Below are 17,076 nucleotides of genomic sequence, written 5' to 3'. Positions count from 1 at the left end.
TAGACCCCTCTGTGGGGACACAATCCATAGTTTGAAAAGCCGTAGGGGGTGGGGTGGGGGAGCTGTGATGGAAATAGGAAATAGAAAAGCAGGTTAGAGGGGTTGATGGGTTCTAGGAACCAAGGAAGGGAGTGGCAAAGAGTAGATTCCCTGGTTTAATTCATCTAGAGGCATCTAGAGGGCCTGCACAGCTTTGAAAAACTTGCAACCCGGACGAATGCTCAGCCAGAGGGGAACGGCCAGCCCCAGCAAATGGACTTTCTGTCCAGAGCACTGGGGCGGAATGGGAAGGGGAAGGTGTTACAGCAACCATGCTCTTCTCCGTATGACCTCAGAATACAATTCCAACTAGCAAAGGCTTATATATGACCATTGATTTACTTTGTGTCCCCACCTCCCCCCCAAAAAAACAGCAAAAGACTTATGAGGGACCTCAAAAAAGGCCTCCTTTTAAAATTTGTATTCATTATTTTACCATCTCACACAGGCCCAATATACTTTGATGCTTCCTCCATGGTCCCGTGTTATCTATCCCCTCCCCCTCCTATTAAAGGCCTTCTTTTCATCAATCTCCCTCCTACTTTAATGCCTCCCTCCCGCACCCCCATCCCGCCATAGCTGTATTTAATTAGTATTGCTTGCATTAGCAGGAGTTTGAGAGGAGATTATTTACTTGAACAAGGGTAATTTTCCAGTGGCTACACCACTGAGGAATATGGCTTCCCCTCTCCCAATAACCATTAACTGCCTATGACTTCTCCAGAAAGCACGGGGTCTCCTGGGCCCTTATCTGTGATGGAACGTTGATGGGCTCAGTCTCGCGCAGGTGGCCACTGCTGCTGTGTAGAGTGTAACCCAGTGTCCTATTCAGGAGACAGAGTCACAGCTCTCACCACATCCCTCTGAGCCTCAGAAAGGGTGAGCTAGATGTCCCGCTCAGGGGTGAGCCTCACCAGTTACTTATGCTTAATGCTTTGACCAGTTAGAAACGCCCACCCTACCCATTGCACACGGCAAATGGGAGCTTCTCAGACCAAGGCTGAGATCTTCTCTAGTATATGAGTATGAACCTGGGTATTAGAAAGAAACTTTGACACCGCGTCTACTTGGGAGAGCATTAGCAGTAGATTACTCCCACAGGAGGAGGTTTGCCTCTTTTAATTAGCCTGTTTGTTTTTGTTGATTCTTTCTTTGAATGGACAGTGTTACATGGTTATGTCTGTCTTTGCTTAAGATGATTACTCTATAATTCAGGGATAGTCCACAGAAATGAACTCTTCAAATGCCAAGGCCACAAAAAGCAAAGACCAGATGAATTGTCCCAGGTTAAGGGATGCAATATTCAATAAGGGTGATGTTTTATTTTTCCTTTTGCAATAGAAGACATTACGAATGGGCCCATTGGTGGAAAATGAATAACTAAAATATAAATATTGTACCAATGTTAATTTCCTGATTATGCTATTTAGGATTCTATAGAAAGTATCTTACTTTGAGATTTATAAATTAATACCACCTTGAAGCATTTAGGGTCAAAGGTAGCTTCATACATAAATCTAAACATTTCAGGAAGAAGAAAAAGGAAAATCAACATGATAAAATGTTCGTAGTTGAGATCACCAGTGTGAAACTACATAATTCTTTGTGCTATTGTTTTCTATGTTGATTTAAAAATTAATAGTGGTGGCTTGGGATTTATTTCAGTGACAGAACTCTTGAAAACGTTAAAGCACTACAAAACATAGTAATCATTAGATCCAGTGTCTTAGTCAGGGTCACCATTGCTGTGATGAAACACCAGGACCAAAAGCAACGTGGGGAGGAAAGGGTTTATTTGGCTTACACTTCCACACTGCTGTTCATCACTGAGGGAAGTCAGCACAGGAACTCAAACAGGGCAGGAACCTGGAGGCAGGAGCTGATGCAGAGGCCATGGAGGGATGCTGCTTACTGGCTTGCTCTCCATGGCTTGCTCAGCCTGCTCTCTTATAGAACTCAGGACCACCAGCCCAGGGATGACCCACAATGGACTGTGTCCTCTCCCACTAATCATAAACAAAGAAAATACCCTAAAGGTTTGTGTTGACATAACACTAAGCCCACACTCGGTATGGTGGTGACTGCCTTTAATTCCAGCTCTTTGGTGCAGAAGCTAGAAAGTTGCCATGAGTTCAAGGCCCAGCCTGATTTACACAGTGAGTTCCAAGCCAGCCAGAGATCCACAGTGAAACTCTGTCTCAACTATGCAAAAATCTAGGTTCTTGGAATAGCTTCTCAATAAAGTTTTTGCTGCTCAAACATAAAGACCTGAGGTGGATCCCTCAGAAAAATTCCAAATATGATGTCATGACCTTGTAGCTTCAACACTAGGACATGGAGACAGGTGAAGTCCTGGGGCTCCATGGCTAGCCAGCCTAGTCAAATTGGCAAGCTCCAGTTAAAAGAGAAAGACTCTCAAAATACAAGGTGGGCTGTGTCTGAAGAATGACACCTAAGGGTGATCTCTGGCCTCCACTTGCACCCACACACATGGACACACACACACACACACATACTCACTCATACACTCATATGGACACACACATACATGCACACACACATAGACAAACATACAGACACACATACACTTACACACATATACTCACACACACACATGGACACACACACATATACTCATATATACTCACATACACAGATGTACTCACACACACTCTCAGGTATATGCACACATAGGCATACATTAATTTGTACAAAATTTAAAAAAATAAAAATATTAAAAGACAGCTTTTTAGTGTTATTATTTAAGCTTATTTTGCTAATATCACACAGAGATATAAGCAAATAATTAGCATCCCCTTTTAAGTATTGATAATGTATGCTATCGTTTTAATGACATATACAAAGTCTCTAATGGGAAAATATAATTGTACATTTTTATGGGGTAATCTAATTGATCTCATAATGTGTCACTTGGGGTGGCAAACCCTGTCAGTCATCCTCCAATATGAGTTGTCCCAGAAGAGAACTGCATGTCCCTTAGGAGAGCTTAGGAGAGCACAACACACAGGAGCAGTTTAGGGGAAACCATGGTCTTACCACAGTCCGTTTGCTTAGTATCTCGCCTGAGTTTTCTTTCTATATTTTGCCTGTATGCACCATTTTAGACTCGTAGCTTTTCAAAGAAACACTTGCAGCTTGATGAGATCTTTAAAAAAAAAAAAAAGAAAAAGAAAAAAAAAAAAAAACATTTGAAGCTGGTTAAAAACAACTACAATCCGAAAAAGACTTCTTGTTGTCTAAAGTGGGACTGGGAACTGGGAGAAGGATTTTATTCTTCTTCAAAGTACCCAGAAATGTTGACTTGCTTAATTTATAGAGACCATGATCCTCAAATCTAAAAACTGCCCCAAGCGATCTGTCAGTGATAAATCTAAGTATCTTTTCCCTGTGACAAAAAGACTGATAGGGATCCAACTGTCATCTTGTTTTCATGAGTATGTATTTGTCCTAATCTTTTACAGTTCAGCTAATTATAGCTTCATATTAAAAGACCTCCCATCTAATTCGGGCTCCAAGATAAACAGATTTGCTGTTTGTCTTCCTTGTATATATCTAATCCAGCTGATGAGTTATTAATAATCCTTTTCCCCAAAGACAGGAATATATATATTTGAACTTGCCATTGGATAGGAAATGTAGTAAGATAAAAACAGAGTATACATGTGTACAAATTTGCTGCCTTCCGGGACAAAATCAAAAACCAGATCATCCAAGATGAGAAAGAAAAGGTAAGCACTCCTGAGTTTATTAGTTGGGCTTCTCAGCTTGCTGGAGAATTTAGGTTGCTGGACAGCTCATGCTTGTAATTCTAGCACTTGAAAGGTGGAGGCAGAAAGAATTTTGAGGTCATATTCAGCTACACAACAAGTTCAAGGCAGCCGGGGACCACAGGAGATTGTCAAAAACAAACCAACAGAAAAACAGAAAGGAGAGATTGGGGAGGGGAGAGGCAGGAAGGGAGGGGCAGGGTGAGGAAGGGAGAGACAGACTCTCCTGGAGTTACTTACAGTCTGGCCTGAACCTTCAGATTTCTACTTACTTTAAAAACTCTTCAGGGCCCTGAAGCCAGTTTTCACATATTCTATACCCATAAAAGACCAATTAGCTATTTAGCTGTTTTTACCAAAGACAACAGGCTAACCAAATGTAACAAGGCACGCATCTGCTGTTTGTGTGTGCTTTGTCTTCCTAAGATTCCTACAGCGGCAGCTCATTCTCCACAGTGGTTTGAATCTGTCGGACCTTTAGCAGCAGAGTCTATTGGAAGGTGGTTATGTCTTGGAGGCACCATCTTCCCTTGAGAATGGGTTATTATAAACTGAGTTCAGCTATTAGATGTCATTCTCTTGCACAAGTGTGCAGAGAGGATCTCTTATAAACATCATCTGTCAATAAAAAAAGCTGATGATCAATGGAAATAGGGGGTGGGACATCCAGCAGGAAGAAGATTCTGGGAAATAGTAAGAGATAAAAGAGAGCCCCAGGGGGACCCATGGGAGATGAGATGGGAGACAGACCAGGGAGACAGAGTAAACCAGCAGGTAGATGGAGAGAGACTCTGAGGAGACAAAAAGCAGGAAGCCATCTGGGACTGGAGGAACGATCACTAACCAAGTGGTAGACACGGAATGGTTTAATTGGATAAATAGGTAAAGAACTAGTCAGGGAAGGAGCCAAAGCTTATGGGCTAGTCATTTAATGATAACTAATTAGTCTCAAAGTTGTCATTTTTTGGAGCCAGGGCTGAGAAGGAAAACTTGGAATTTTTTTTTTTTAAACACAAATGCCCTGTTTTCACTTCTCCTTCTATTTCTGTACCACACTGTGCAGCCAGAGAGCCCTCGTCAGGATATCGGCAAGGTGTACTTTTGACCCCGAAACCACCAGAATCACTGGCCAAACAATCTTCTAGGCTCCATAAGTTAGCCAGCCTCAAACTGTCTGCGATAGCCTCGCAAAACGCCCCGAAATATTGTTGCTTCACGAAATGTGGAGAACAGCGTCTCAAAACCATAAGCATCACTCAACTTAATGACAGTCCCAACGTGAAGGAGATCACAAATGTGGCCTTTCAGGGCACTTTCATTGTCAGGGGACAAATAGAAGAGAAGTTTGTATTTGATTTTTTTTTTTTTAAAGAGGGGCGAGAGGGTTGGCTTAGCCACGAAGAGCATGTATTACTTTTGCAGAGGACCCAGTTCAGTTCCCAACAGCCATAATAGGCAGCGTACAACCACGTGTAACTGTAGGTCCAGAACATCTGGTGCCCTCTTCTGGCCTCTGAGAGCACTCGCAACCTTGTGCATACACACACACACACACACACACACACACACACACACACACACACACTTAAAAAATAATTATTAAAAAAAATAAAGAATTGAGAAACCATAATAGCTAGTGTGTGTGTGTGTGTGTGTGTGTGGTATTACACGCACCACATCACACAGGTGGAGGCCAGAGGACAACTTGCCAGTTCTGTCCTTCTGCCATGTAGGTCCCAGGGATTGAACTCAAGTTATTGGGCCTAGCATCAAGCCCCTTATACCTACATGGAGCTGTCTCACCGGCCCCACAGTATCTAGAGCACAGCGTATGCAGTCAGAAACATGATCCCATCAATTCTAAGCGGAACGTCCTAATAAAAACGACATCCATTTCATTTTCCTCCGAGCACTCCTCTCTTTCAAGTAATCTGTCAGGAGAAGTAACTATCGTGAAAACTAGAGAGAAGAAAAAAAATCATTTAAATGGCTATCCAATTAAGACAATGCCACTTCAGATCACCCAGTTTTTATTTAATACAGGAATTCTTCCTCTGCCCCCTTTCCCCTTTTAACCAGCCGGTTCAGGAAATGAGATGCAGTGCTTTGATGGTAGGCACTGATCAAATTAAACTACTGAGTTTCGTGAGGCTAATATTTCAAATTAGAGACTTCAGCTCACTCAACTTGCCCTAAAACACTTATGCCTGATGAAGCGTTACTTGCGTGAATAATTAGCTCAAATAATGTGTGAAGGCAGAAGGGCAGCTTTTCAGGCAGTAGATAACTGTTCTTCCGGCAATGCTCTTACAAGTAAATGTGGAGAGAAAGAGGCAGGTGTGGCGGGTGACGCAGCCACTTCTCCCAAGGGCCTCACCTGGGACCCAGCGCAATGCTTCTACAGCCCTGCGTGCAATGCCGAGAATATAACGAGCAAAAATAGGTCCCCAGCCCTGTTGAGCAGACCACATGCTCAACCAGGAGAATCCGTATGGGCGTAACCATTACCTCACATTACATGCATTCATATATTAGTTTTGTAGCCTGGCATACGAGACAAGAGAAGAAAAGCCTATGTTTGGGTCTATTGGAGCAGCCAGAACTGTAGTAGTAAGCTCATCAATTCTGCCCCTTCGATACAGCCTTTTTGTTTTTGTTTTCACTTTTAATAATCTACATTCATGTAGGCCATATTTTTACCTATTCTGGGGGTTCTGGGGGTGGAGAGAAGGCACAGGGTTTCCCAAGCTGACAGAACTGAATCATAGTGGAGATTGGCCTCAGATTTATGGCAGCCTTCCTGCCTCAGGCTCCGGGGTGTTGGGAATTACGAGCAGAAGCATCATGCCCTATTTGAGCGCGAGCAAAGGGAGGCCGACAGCAAGAGTGTCTTCCCTGGCTTCAGCCACGGCTCAATATGACTCGCTTCTCAACCTCCGGCCTTGGATATTCCGAGTCTCTTATTTTGGATCTCGACTCAGCTGGGACTCGAAACTGACTCCAGACGCTCTGTAGCTTTAGCAGATGGTGGAGTCTTCTAAGAAGCAATTCTGCGGTGGGTTTTCTATTCCCTAACCGAGTCTTTTAAACATAATGTGCTTTCTCTCGCAGCCTTCCCATCTCTTAAGCAATCTCTGTCTTATCACAGGGAAGAAATGGCAGGAGGGAAGAGACGGCCGCACAGCCTCCTGCTCCACGTACACCGGGAGAAACCTGGATCCTTTTTTTCCCCAGACATAGGAGTTCGTTCCCTTTACCATGGCCCCCGTTTTTTAACCTTTTTTGGTTTGCTCGTTTGGTTGTTTATGTTCCTGTGTGTTTGCTCACATGCACGGGGAGACGAGGGGTTGACATTAGATGCCAATAACACTCTTCACCTTTTTTGAATATTTTAGTTTTATTTTTCGAAAAGCAGAGTCTCCTACTAAACCCGGAGCTCACTGATTGGCTAGACTATCTGGCCAATGAACCCCTAGGATCCTCCTTTCTTCTCCTCCCAACACTGGGATTAAGAGCACCCTCCGCCCTGCTTTTTTATGTGGGGGGCTAGGGATCTGAACTTAGGTCTTCAAGTTTACACCGGCAAATTCTTTATACACTTGGTTTTTTAGACAGAGTCCCACTGTGTAGCCCAGGCTGGCCTTGAACTCATGATCTACTTACCTCAGAGGCCTCCCAGTTGCTGGGATTCCAGGCATGTGTGCATATGTGCCACAACACTCAGTACATAATTTTAATTATTTAGTTCGTCGATTCATTGTTATTTGTTTAAATTTATTTTTATTTAATTAATTTGAGGTCCAGTCTTTGGCTAAGGCTATCCTCAAACATACTTAACCTACAATGACCTTGAGTTTCTGATTTTTCTACCCCTACCCCTGCCAAGTGCTGCTGGGATTGCTGGCCTGGTGGCACACTGCTGCCATTACACACAGTGGTGGCACACTGTTGCCACCAGGACCAGTTGGTGGTGAGGCAAGCACTCTATCAACTGAGTTACAATCCCAGCCCTTGATCTCTTTTGTTAAAACCACTTCTTTTTGTCAGTAGTAACTGATGATTCCTTATTTTAATTGTTATATCTTAGTGTTCACATGTGTAACGTGTAGAGGTCAGGGGACAACCTGTGGGAGTTGCTTCTCCCCGTCTACTATATGGGTCATGGGATCAAATTCAGGCCATCAGGCTTGGCGGCAGGTGTCTTTACCCACAGAGCCCTTCTACTGGCCCTCATCTGGGGATACTTGGTTTTAAAATGATTAGCTCTTCACTGAGGATCCCACAGAAGGAACTCAGTGGGTATGGGTTAGAGAAATGTCCATGTCTATCTTAACCACTCAATTGTTCTGTAAGTAACTGACGGTTGTTACATTTTCTTAACCTAAAAAAATTTTAACCTGATATTTTCTACGCTTCTACAGATTATTTAGCTGCTCACATTAAAAATATAAATATAGAATCGTTTCTATGAAAAAAAAAGCCATTTAAAAAAATCCCTGCCAAAACTCAAAATAAGACAGTTTTAAAGATAGTTGCGCTACAAAAATAGAAATGTTTCTGTTTTATTTTCTTGTCTTGTTTTTGTTTATTTTGTTTATTTTTGTTCTTCCTCGGCTCCTTTCTACTCCCAGTTTCTAGGAATTCCCCCCAAATATGTTCCCTAAATCCCCCCTTCCTTAAGCTGGTTAAGTTTTGGCCTTTGGAAAATATTAAGCAATACAACCGATCTTGCCTTCTCTCCTGCCTGGTGCAGAAATTTCCAGGGATGCACCATAGATTAGATAGCAGTAATCTAAATGTTATCTCCCAGGTACTCATGCCAGCCCTGCTGCCTGGAAGGAATGAGCCGTAGACCGGTGAATGAGTGCAAGCATGCACTGGTTCTGCAGTGCAGGAACTGTAACGTGTTCACGAAACACAGCGCCATGAGCTTGCCCTCTCCGCGAGGGCTCTGTTAAGATCCCAGTCCTTTTTTAATACTTTTCCCCTCGTCAGAAATACATATCACTGAGCCCACGTATGAGGTGCGCCACTAGCTTGAGCGATACAGCAAGACTTCGTCTTAGATACACGGCAAACAAACAGGACAGAGATAGGGTCATTGGCAGGCAGGGATGGCTAGATTGCTTCACAGCAATGCTCAGGGAAGGTCTAAAAGATAGCTAGTCTCCATTCTACTGTGAGGACATTGAGCTTCAGAGAGATGAAGTTGTCCAAGGATCCAAGGCTGAAACCCACATTTCCTGGTTTATTTTACAAACCAAAAGGAAGAGAGAGAGAAGTGGGGAGGGAGGTAGGGAGAAAGGTATGGAGAGAGGGAGAGGGAAAGGGAGGGAGGGAGGGAGGGAGGGAGGGAGGGAAGAGGAGGAGGAGGAGGAAGAGGAGGAGGAGGAGGAGGAGGAGGAGGAGGAGGAGGAAGAAGAAGAAGAAGAAGAAGAAGAAGAAGAAGAAGAAGAAGAAGAAGAAGAAGAAGAAGAAGAAGAAGAAGAAGAAGAAGAAGAAGAAGAAGAAGAAGAAGAAGAAGAAGAAGAAAGACAGTATAGGCCAAGAGAAACAAGTAGTAAATATGAAGATTTCACACCTTTAACTACTAATCTCTTGTATTGCGATACTCTTCCTGCTAGGTCCCAAGATAAGCCTGTTACCTTTAAGATGGGGTAACATCTGGTTGTCTGAAAGAAAGGACAGGGAGTGTATCTGGTATATTGCAAATGAATTCGATGAGAGATAGGATGGGTAACATAACTATTTAGCAGAACCCACGCCTAGAAACCCTTGGCACGTGTTAATGTAAAGAATGGTGCTTGGATCAAGTTACCGGCTTATTATGGGTCAATTGCAAAAACTTTTCTACTCAAGAGTGTTCTTTTGAGAACTCAGAGGCAAATCCTAGCGGAAAAGCATCAACTTTAGGCTCTGACTTGCTCAAACCACCGGGTCATTAGAGTAACCCCACGCAGGAGTCCTGAGAACCGTGGCATCGCAGGAGCGTTTGATCACAGTACTCTCAAACCGGGACAGAAAGGCGTCCCCTGGAGCTGCGGGCGACAGCGGGCTGGGAGGAGCGTCGCCCAGTGGCAGAGGCCGCGACGGTACCCGGGGTTGGGGAGAGAACTGGCTCCCACCTCCCGCAGCTCCACAGGCGGTGCCGGGAGGCGGGGCTTCAGCTATTGAGACTGATTATTGGCTGCCGGAGCTGGGGAGGAGGGGCAAGCACGCAGTGATTGGTGAAGACCGGCGCCGGAGGGGCGGGGCCTCTATAAAAGACGAGTGCCTGTAGCGGCGCTGGCAGTGGGGCTGTCGGAGCGGCGCGGCCGTGTAGCTCCCGGGAACTGGCTGTCGTGGGGGGTGGCGGGGACGCGAGTGGCGGCTGCGTGGGGTGCAGGGCGGGTGACCGCACGGCTGCACCTTCCTCGCGGTGCCCGGAGCCGACTTGGAGCAATTGCAGTGAGGCGACAGCCCCGGCGCACACCGGAGAAGAAGCGGCCGTGGCGGCGGTGGCGGCGGCCCCAGCCATGCTGTGCTATGTGACGAGGCCGGACGCGGTGCTGATGGAGGTGGAGGTGGAGGCAAAAGCCAACGGCGAGGACTGTCTCAACCAGGTGATGGCAGTGATAGGAAAGGGGATCCCTGCTCATTACCGGGAAGCCTCGGGGCTCAGGGATGCTCCTCCGGAGCCGGGCGACGTTGCAGCGGCGGCCCGTAGAGCGCTCCCGGGATGCCAGGCTTCAGCCTCCTCCTCCCTGCCAGCTTGGGGTGGGGGGTGGGGGGGGCATAGAGGACGCTTACGGTGGGGGAACCTGGGCCTGGAGACCAGGACACTGCCGGAAACCTCCACCCTGTCTCCTAGCCTGGCACTTTTCTCTAAAGAAGGTGGCAGGGCACACCTGCCGCAGGTGTGTGTATGTGATGCCTCCCGTGGAGTCCTTGCAAAGCCCGGCAGCGCCACCCGCGTCCCGGGATGAGGTGGCTGCAAATGGTCGCTGGCCCCGGGGTTCCCTAGCTGACCAGGTGAGCCCTTGTCTCAAGCTGCTTCTTAGAAGGACTGTTCGTTCACCTGACACACTCCAGGTTTGCTGGGGATCCAGAGTATGCCCGAGTAATTTGCGGGGGAACGGTTCTGCCGGCAGTCTCCTGCTTGGGGTCTTTACACGTGTGTTTTCTTAAGAGTGACTAAGGCTCTTAACAGTGTGTGCATAATGGGTACAGCAGACCCATTTGACCCCTGGAAACACTGTGCCTTCGAGACCTGTAGACCTGAGCTATTTGGAGAGCTGTGTGTAAAGCTTAGCTGACACTTGTGGCATGCTTCCTCAATGCGTTTGTGTTTTTGGAATCCAGATGGTTAAAACTGTCCAGATAATAAGCTGCCGAATCAGCTGTGCAGATGGTGCTGGTGGAGGGAATTGCAGCGATTGGAATAAGAAATAAAATACCCTGTGGGTTCCTCTTCCTCAGCCATTTGGGAAATCTGTTTGGGGGGACTCCTTTCTCTGTGCAATTGGTCAGACCCTAGAAATAATCGAGCAATGCGAAGCCTCCATTGGAGAGCTGCGTTTTGGCTTTGCTGTTACCTTAAAACCTTGTTTTTCCGGTCTACCACTGGCATTGCAACAAGGTAGAACTTTAGAAAAGTGGTTGCCAGCCCTTCACTCAGATGTTTGCATTGGGTTTGCATTGCTCATCTCCCCATACCTTTGGTTCTGTTTTTTAGGTGTGCAGGCGATTGGGAATCATAGAAGTTGATTATTTTGGGCTGCAGTTCACGGGTAGCAAAGGTGAAAGCTTATGGCTGAATCTGAGAAACCGGATCTCCCAGCAGATGGATGGGCTGGCACCTTACCGGCTTAAACTGAGGGTCAAGTTCTTTGTGGAGCCCCATCTCATCTTACAGGAGCAGACAAGGTAAAGCGAGGCGGAAACAAACCAATGTCAAGTACACCTCTGATTCCATTTAGAGGCAGCTATCCTGCCCTCCCAGAGATGTCCCCTGGCAAATTTGACTTGGTGCAGAGAAAGTTCTGGAAAAACTTAAATTCGTTTTTCGAAGCACAGTTGGCCTGGGTGGATTTTTTTCTCCAACACCCCGCTCCCCTCCAATCTGTATAATATTAGTGAGAGAACAGGGCTGACTTCGTACAAACAAAAAGAAAACCTGACACCGACTTCCTGACTGCTTCATCTAATGCCCGCGAGTAACCCCGCCTCAGCAGTGTTACTACAGGTCACTGTAGACTGTTCTAACCGAAAGCAGGAAACTGTTCCTCTTGGGTTGCTTAAACTTGGTCAATCTTCAGCCTAGTGTCAGATTACAGTGTGTAGCGGGAGTGCTCTGTCTGGCCTCCTGCAGATTTGAAAACTTTTTTAAGTTTCACAAAAAATTAATAAAAGGACTCTTTGAAGGCCACTGTAAACTGAATTCCACCCTACAGATATATTAAACATGATTGATTGTTGGGCATGAGGTTTTTTCTCCCCCCTCCTTGTTAAACGGAGGGCCCCCAGCCTTGGTAGACAACTGAAGCCTGTGGGTGTGGTCTCCTTTTTCAAACGACCAAAATACATGCACACACACACACACACACACACACACACACACACACACACGTTTCCCTCTGAGCTGACTGTAATACTTTTCTCAAAGATGAACCAAAATAGGAAGGCGGGGTTTAATATTTATTACTGAAATGCAAGAGACTACAGGAAAAAAAAAAAAAGAAAGAAAATGATTGCTTTTAAAACCACAGCAAACTCTGGATCCCAGCACTGATGTTTTCCATACTCCTGTGGCTTGGAAGTGGGCCACGCATGTGAAAAATGTGATCTTGTAGATTTCTACTCCTAATGGGGGAACAGGCTCCTCAGAGAGATTTTAACATACCGGTTTTTGTTTATTTACTAGACAAACAATGGAAACATTAAAAAATACCGTCCATTTGGGTTTGGAATGTCCACGTTGCCTTACCATGGTATTTTAAAGGTTGGGAGAGATTTTTGTTTACAGACAGACAGACAGACAGACAGACGAACAGACCAACCGATCTGGTTTGTGAAAGCTTCCTTAGTTCAGTAAGTGAGAAAAATACATGACACAGCATTCGTTCTGTGTATGTGTGAGTGTGTGTGTGTGTGTGTGTGTGTGTGTGTGTGTGTGTGTGTGTGTAGCAGTCACATACGGCGATTTCAGGGCTTCCAGGTGCAACCCAATTCTAGTGACACAAATTTATCTTTGAAATCAGGCAAAAGTTGAGGAAGAAAATAACTTCATTTAAATAGTGGGAGGATAAGAGCAAATAAACTGTATGGGGAGTACGTTCCTGTTTTTTTTGGTTTGTTTTTTTTTGTTTTTTTTTTTTTTTGTTTTTGTTTTTTGTTTTTTTTTTTTTGGTTCTTTTTTTCGGAGCTGGGGACCGAACCCAGGGCCTTGCGCTTCCTAGGTAAGCGCTCTACCACTGAGCTAAATCCCCAGCCCCACGTTCCTGTTTTATGACTGACTGTGAGGAGGTTCTACTGCAATGCGCTCTCCCGTAATTGGGTCAGTGCCTGTGTTCAAATCTACTTTATCCATGGAAGACGTTTGTGAATTAGTACTTAAATCAAATCTCCTACGTTGGTTTTTTCCATCATTGACTCAGTTATCTTTGACTCTGGGATTTGTATCTAATGGCATTCAAAGTGGCTCAACTAGGTTATTTCAATTGATTCATTCCTTTTAAGAGATCCCACGGAGTGGTCAGTGTAAGCTGTGCCGGGTAGTGTGTCTGTAATCCCAGCTGCTTTGGAGCTAGAGGAACAACGATTGCGAGGCCTGTCCTGTTTGGGGTTACAGTGTGAGTCCAAGTCTAGTCTAAGAACTTAGTGAAATTCTGGGTCAAAATAAAACATAAACTGGAGTTGAGAACACAGTAAAGCTTGCCTAATTTGTCCAAAGCTCTTCTTCTGAATAAAGAAGCAAGGGAGGCAGGGTGGGAGGGAGGGATAGAGGGGGTCTGGGGTGAGGCGGGGGGGGGGGGGGGAGGAACAGGGGAAGATTTCAGGTTACATTTATTATGTTGGTGGATTTTGCACAGTTTTGTGGGGTTATCTAAAATATAAAGCTTTTTAAAAAAAAATGCCTAAGGTTGATAGCCAGTCTGCTTTTAATATCTTTATCAAGTAATATCAACTTTGTGTTTGTGCCCTTTAATTGGGATGTCAAAGTTGTGCTAGGTCCAATTTCCTATTTAATTATTTATTTTAAGTGTGTGGGTGTTTTGCCTGCACGGTACTAAGGAGCCAAACTATTGGCCCCAGGAAGTAGAGAGGCCTGGCGGGATGGGGTGGGGTGGGATGGAGACTGGGGAGGAGGAATGGGATGAAGAACAGTCGGAGGGCAGACTGAGAGGGGGATAGTGACTGGACTGTAAAAAAAGATTAAAGATAATTAAAAAAACAAAACAAAAAAGAACAAAGCTATTTTTCTTTAATGTTATATTAGTAAAACAAAAAGAAGAAAAGAAAAAAGAAAACCACACACACACACACACACACACACACACACACAAAACCAAGACTGTTGACAAACTTTTTGATGTTCCACTGTTGGCAATAAAATATCCGTGTTAAATGCTGTGATTCTACACTAGCTCTGTCTGTGTAGTGAATGAACACAGCCTCGACCACTCAGTTTAAAGAGATGGCTTCACTGAGGCAAGCCATGCTGTACCGAGGGTATCTCGACACTTCATTAAGAGGAGATAGCAGGGTACAGTTGCCCTCTGCAGACCACTAATCAGCAGGCAGGTTTAATATGCAGGGGTGGTTAATTTACCAGTCAGTATCAAACCAGGCAGGCTGCCAAACCAGGCAGGGGTGTAGCAAAAAGGCCTAGGTACCACAGGGGGTCCTAGGTTCCAGGAAGATGGCATCTTTCTAAAGAGGAACGTTGGCTTGGTTCAAATGTTATGTAGATTGGTAGAACAGCTAATCTGGTCTTGGGCTGGCATAGATTATAGATGGAGACAGCAGGTATTTCCAGCAGATGTTTTACCATCCCGTGAATTGAAAATGAAAAGCGAAACGAATGAATGCGTTCTGGAAGTAAGTCTGAAATAATAATCACCTTCGTAGAGACTCGTGCCTTTCTGGGGCTCTCCGTTCTTCACGATGAATTTTGCTAACATTTTCAAAACCAGAGATTAGGAAAGTATACATTTCATTCACGACGGTGAATTCTATACCATCCCCTGCTGGCAGGCTCTTTGTGCTCTCCTGACTTGGCCACATTTTCGGAGCTCTGTGGTCTCTGTTAGGGACAGTTCAAATTACTTAAAGTTAACCAACATCTGGATTCTCCCTGCTCCCACCCCAGAAAGCAGCCCCAGTACATAAACTCCATGAGCATTGAATTGAATGTCCAGAGAAATGTCATTATCTTGGACATGCATCTCTCAAGATTTCTGTGTTGGGGCAGCAAGGATCTAACCTCCCCAGTTCCTGACCCCAGCTCACCACTTTCCTCTGGAAAAGCCTTCTCTAGCACTGCCTGGGAGGCTGCATTCTCCTGAGGCATCACCTATCTTTCTTTTAGAGCATTTACATGCTTCTAACGTTATAGCTACTTGCGTTCGTTGACAGTCACTCTGATACTATAAATTCCAACCAAATTGATCAGCACCGTATCCACAGAGTCTAGCAAACCTGCACTGTGTAAAAATCTGGTTAATCAATAAATTAAGAATTTCCAAGTCTGGAGCTAGGGATGGGTTTAGAACACCATTGCTTTTGCAGAGGATCCAGATTTGGTTCCCAACAACCACATGGTGGCTCACAACCACCTATACAGCTCATTTCCAGACACCCAACTCCCTTTTCTGGCTCTGAGGACATCAGACATGCACATAAAATAAAAAGAAAAAAAATATCAAAACAAAATCAAAGCAAGCTTATGAAGCCACATACAGACTCAAAGCAAATGGGCTGTGGTCATTCCAAACCAATCCAGGACCAGTCAGACTGGTCCTAGACGGGGTCTGGAAGGCATGTTCAAAGTCTCGCTTAGCATCAGTTTGGGTGAAGGTTGCTTCCATAATTTACCTCTGCATAATTAAGAGTGAGTGCGTTCTGCATGAGATTGCATTGCGGCCAGTGCGTGTCTGTTACAGAGGTTCCTGTCACCATTACAGAGGCTCTTCACACTGTATGTGCAAAACAGCAGAATCAGCCTCCCTCTCCCATCCCCAACTCTCCCCTGTCTTCCTCTCTCCCCCCCACTCCCTTCCCTTTTATTTGCCAAAATATTAAATAGGACCTGGGAAAGTTAAAGAAATGAACAAAAATAAAATAAAATAAAATAAAAGCATACGTATTTCCAAAGAAATTGTAAATTGAATTTCTGAATCCTACTTAAAAGTTTTTCTGAGCACCTTCAGCCCATACAAAGAGCATTTCTTTAAAATGGTATTTCGTGTATTTGTTTGTGTGTGCGAGTAAGTTAGAAGCATGTGGTGTGTGTGTGTGTGTGTGTGTGTGTGTGTGTGTGTGCGCGCGCCGTCTCTCTCAGGACTGGAAGTCTCTCTGTGGCAATCCTCAAATCATAATTGCTTTAGGACCTAAGGAGGAACATTTTTAAAAGTGATTCCACTTGGAGCTTGAAAAAGATCCCCGGAAGCCCAGGAAGAGATCTGACTTAGTAACTCTGATAGCCATCTGCCTCTGACAGGTTTTTCAGCTGTCAGCCCTCCCTCCATGAAGTAGGCCTAATGGTCTGATCTCGCTGAAGCTCTTTCCCCACTGGCATTCGGAACCTGAGCCCTGGTGTTGTTTTCTCAGCCTCGTGAAGTGTTTCAGACATCGAGGAAAGTTGAGGGTTTTTATCATGAACACCCACATAGTGCCCCCCCTCCCCAGAACCTACTATTAAGTTTGATATGTCTACTATCCATCAACTGGTTTCTTGATTCATTTTTAAACAAGTCACACATAAGCACCCTTCCTCCTAAATACTTTGGCGTGCTTACCACTAAGTAGAAACTGCTTGCATGTGCTTCTTTTTCCTTTTAGCTAAAACATACGTAGGATAACACACTGATCATATCTCTTAATGAGATTCAATGGGTGCATGCTTAAACAACACCTCTGCTGAGGTTAAGGACAGCAGGCAGCATCCCCATCTCAGGGAGTCCCTCACCTTTCTGCAGACACTGTCCCCTCTCACTACCCACTGCTGTGGTTCTCCACTCTAGCTTTCCTCTGCCTGTTTAGCTTGATG

At 45.0% G+C, this 17,076-nt stretch overlaps 1 protein-coding gene across 2 annotated transcripts in view; it reads left to right on the top strand.

The window, feature by feature from the left end:
- Positions 1-10,116: 10,116 nt before the first annotated feature.
- Positions 10,117-17,076, top strand: part of Mylip (myosin regulatory light chain interacting protein) — a 21,623-nt gene continuing 14,663 nt past the window's right edge. Inside the window, 2 exon segments of one of the 2 annotated variants that reach the window (NM_001107344.2) lie at positions 10,117-10,429; positions 11,542-11,732. In NM_001107344.2, the coding sequence (NP_001100814.2) occupies positions 10,343-10,429; positions 11,542-11,732 (278 nt within the window). In that variant the 5' untranslated portion in view covers positions 10,117-10,342. 2 annotated transcript variants of the gene reach the window in all.

The sequence above is a fragment of the Rattus norvegicus genome, chromosome 17 (assembly GCF_021556685.1).
Source record: "Rattus norvegicus strain SHRSP/BbbUtx chromosome 17, alternate assembly SHRSP_T2T, whole genome shotgun sequence".
Lineage (NCBI taxonomy): Eukaryota > Metazoa > Chordata > Mammalia > Rodentia > Muridae > Rattus > Rattus norvegicus.
The sequence above is the reverse complement of the archived record's forward strand: the minus strand, read 5'-3'. Positions and strand labels throughout refer to the sequence as shown.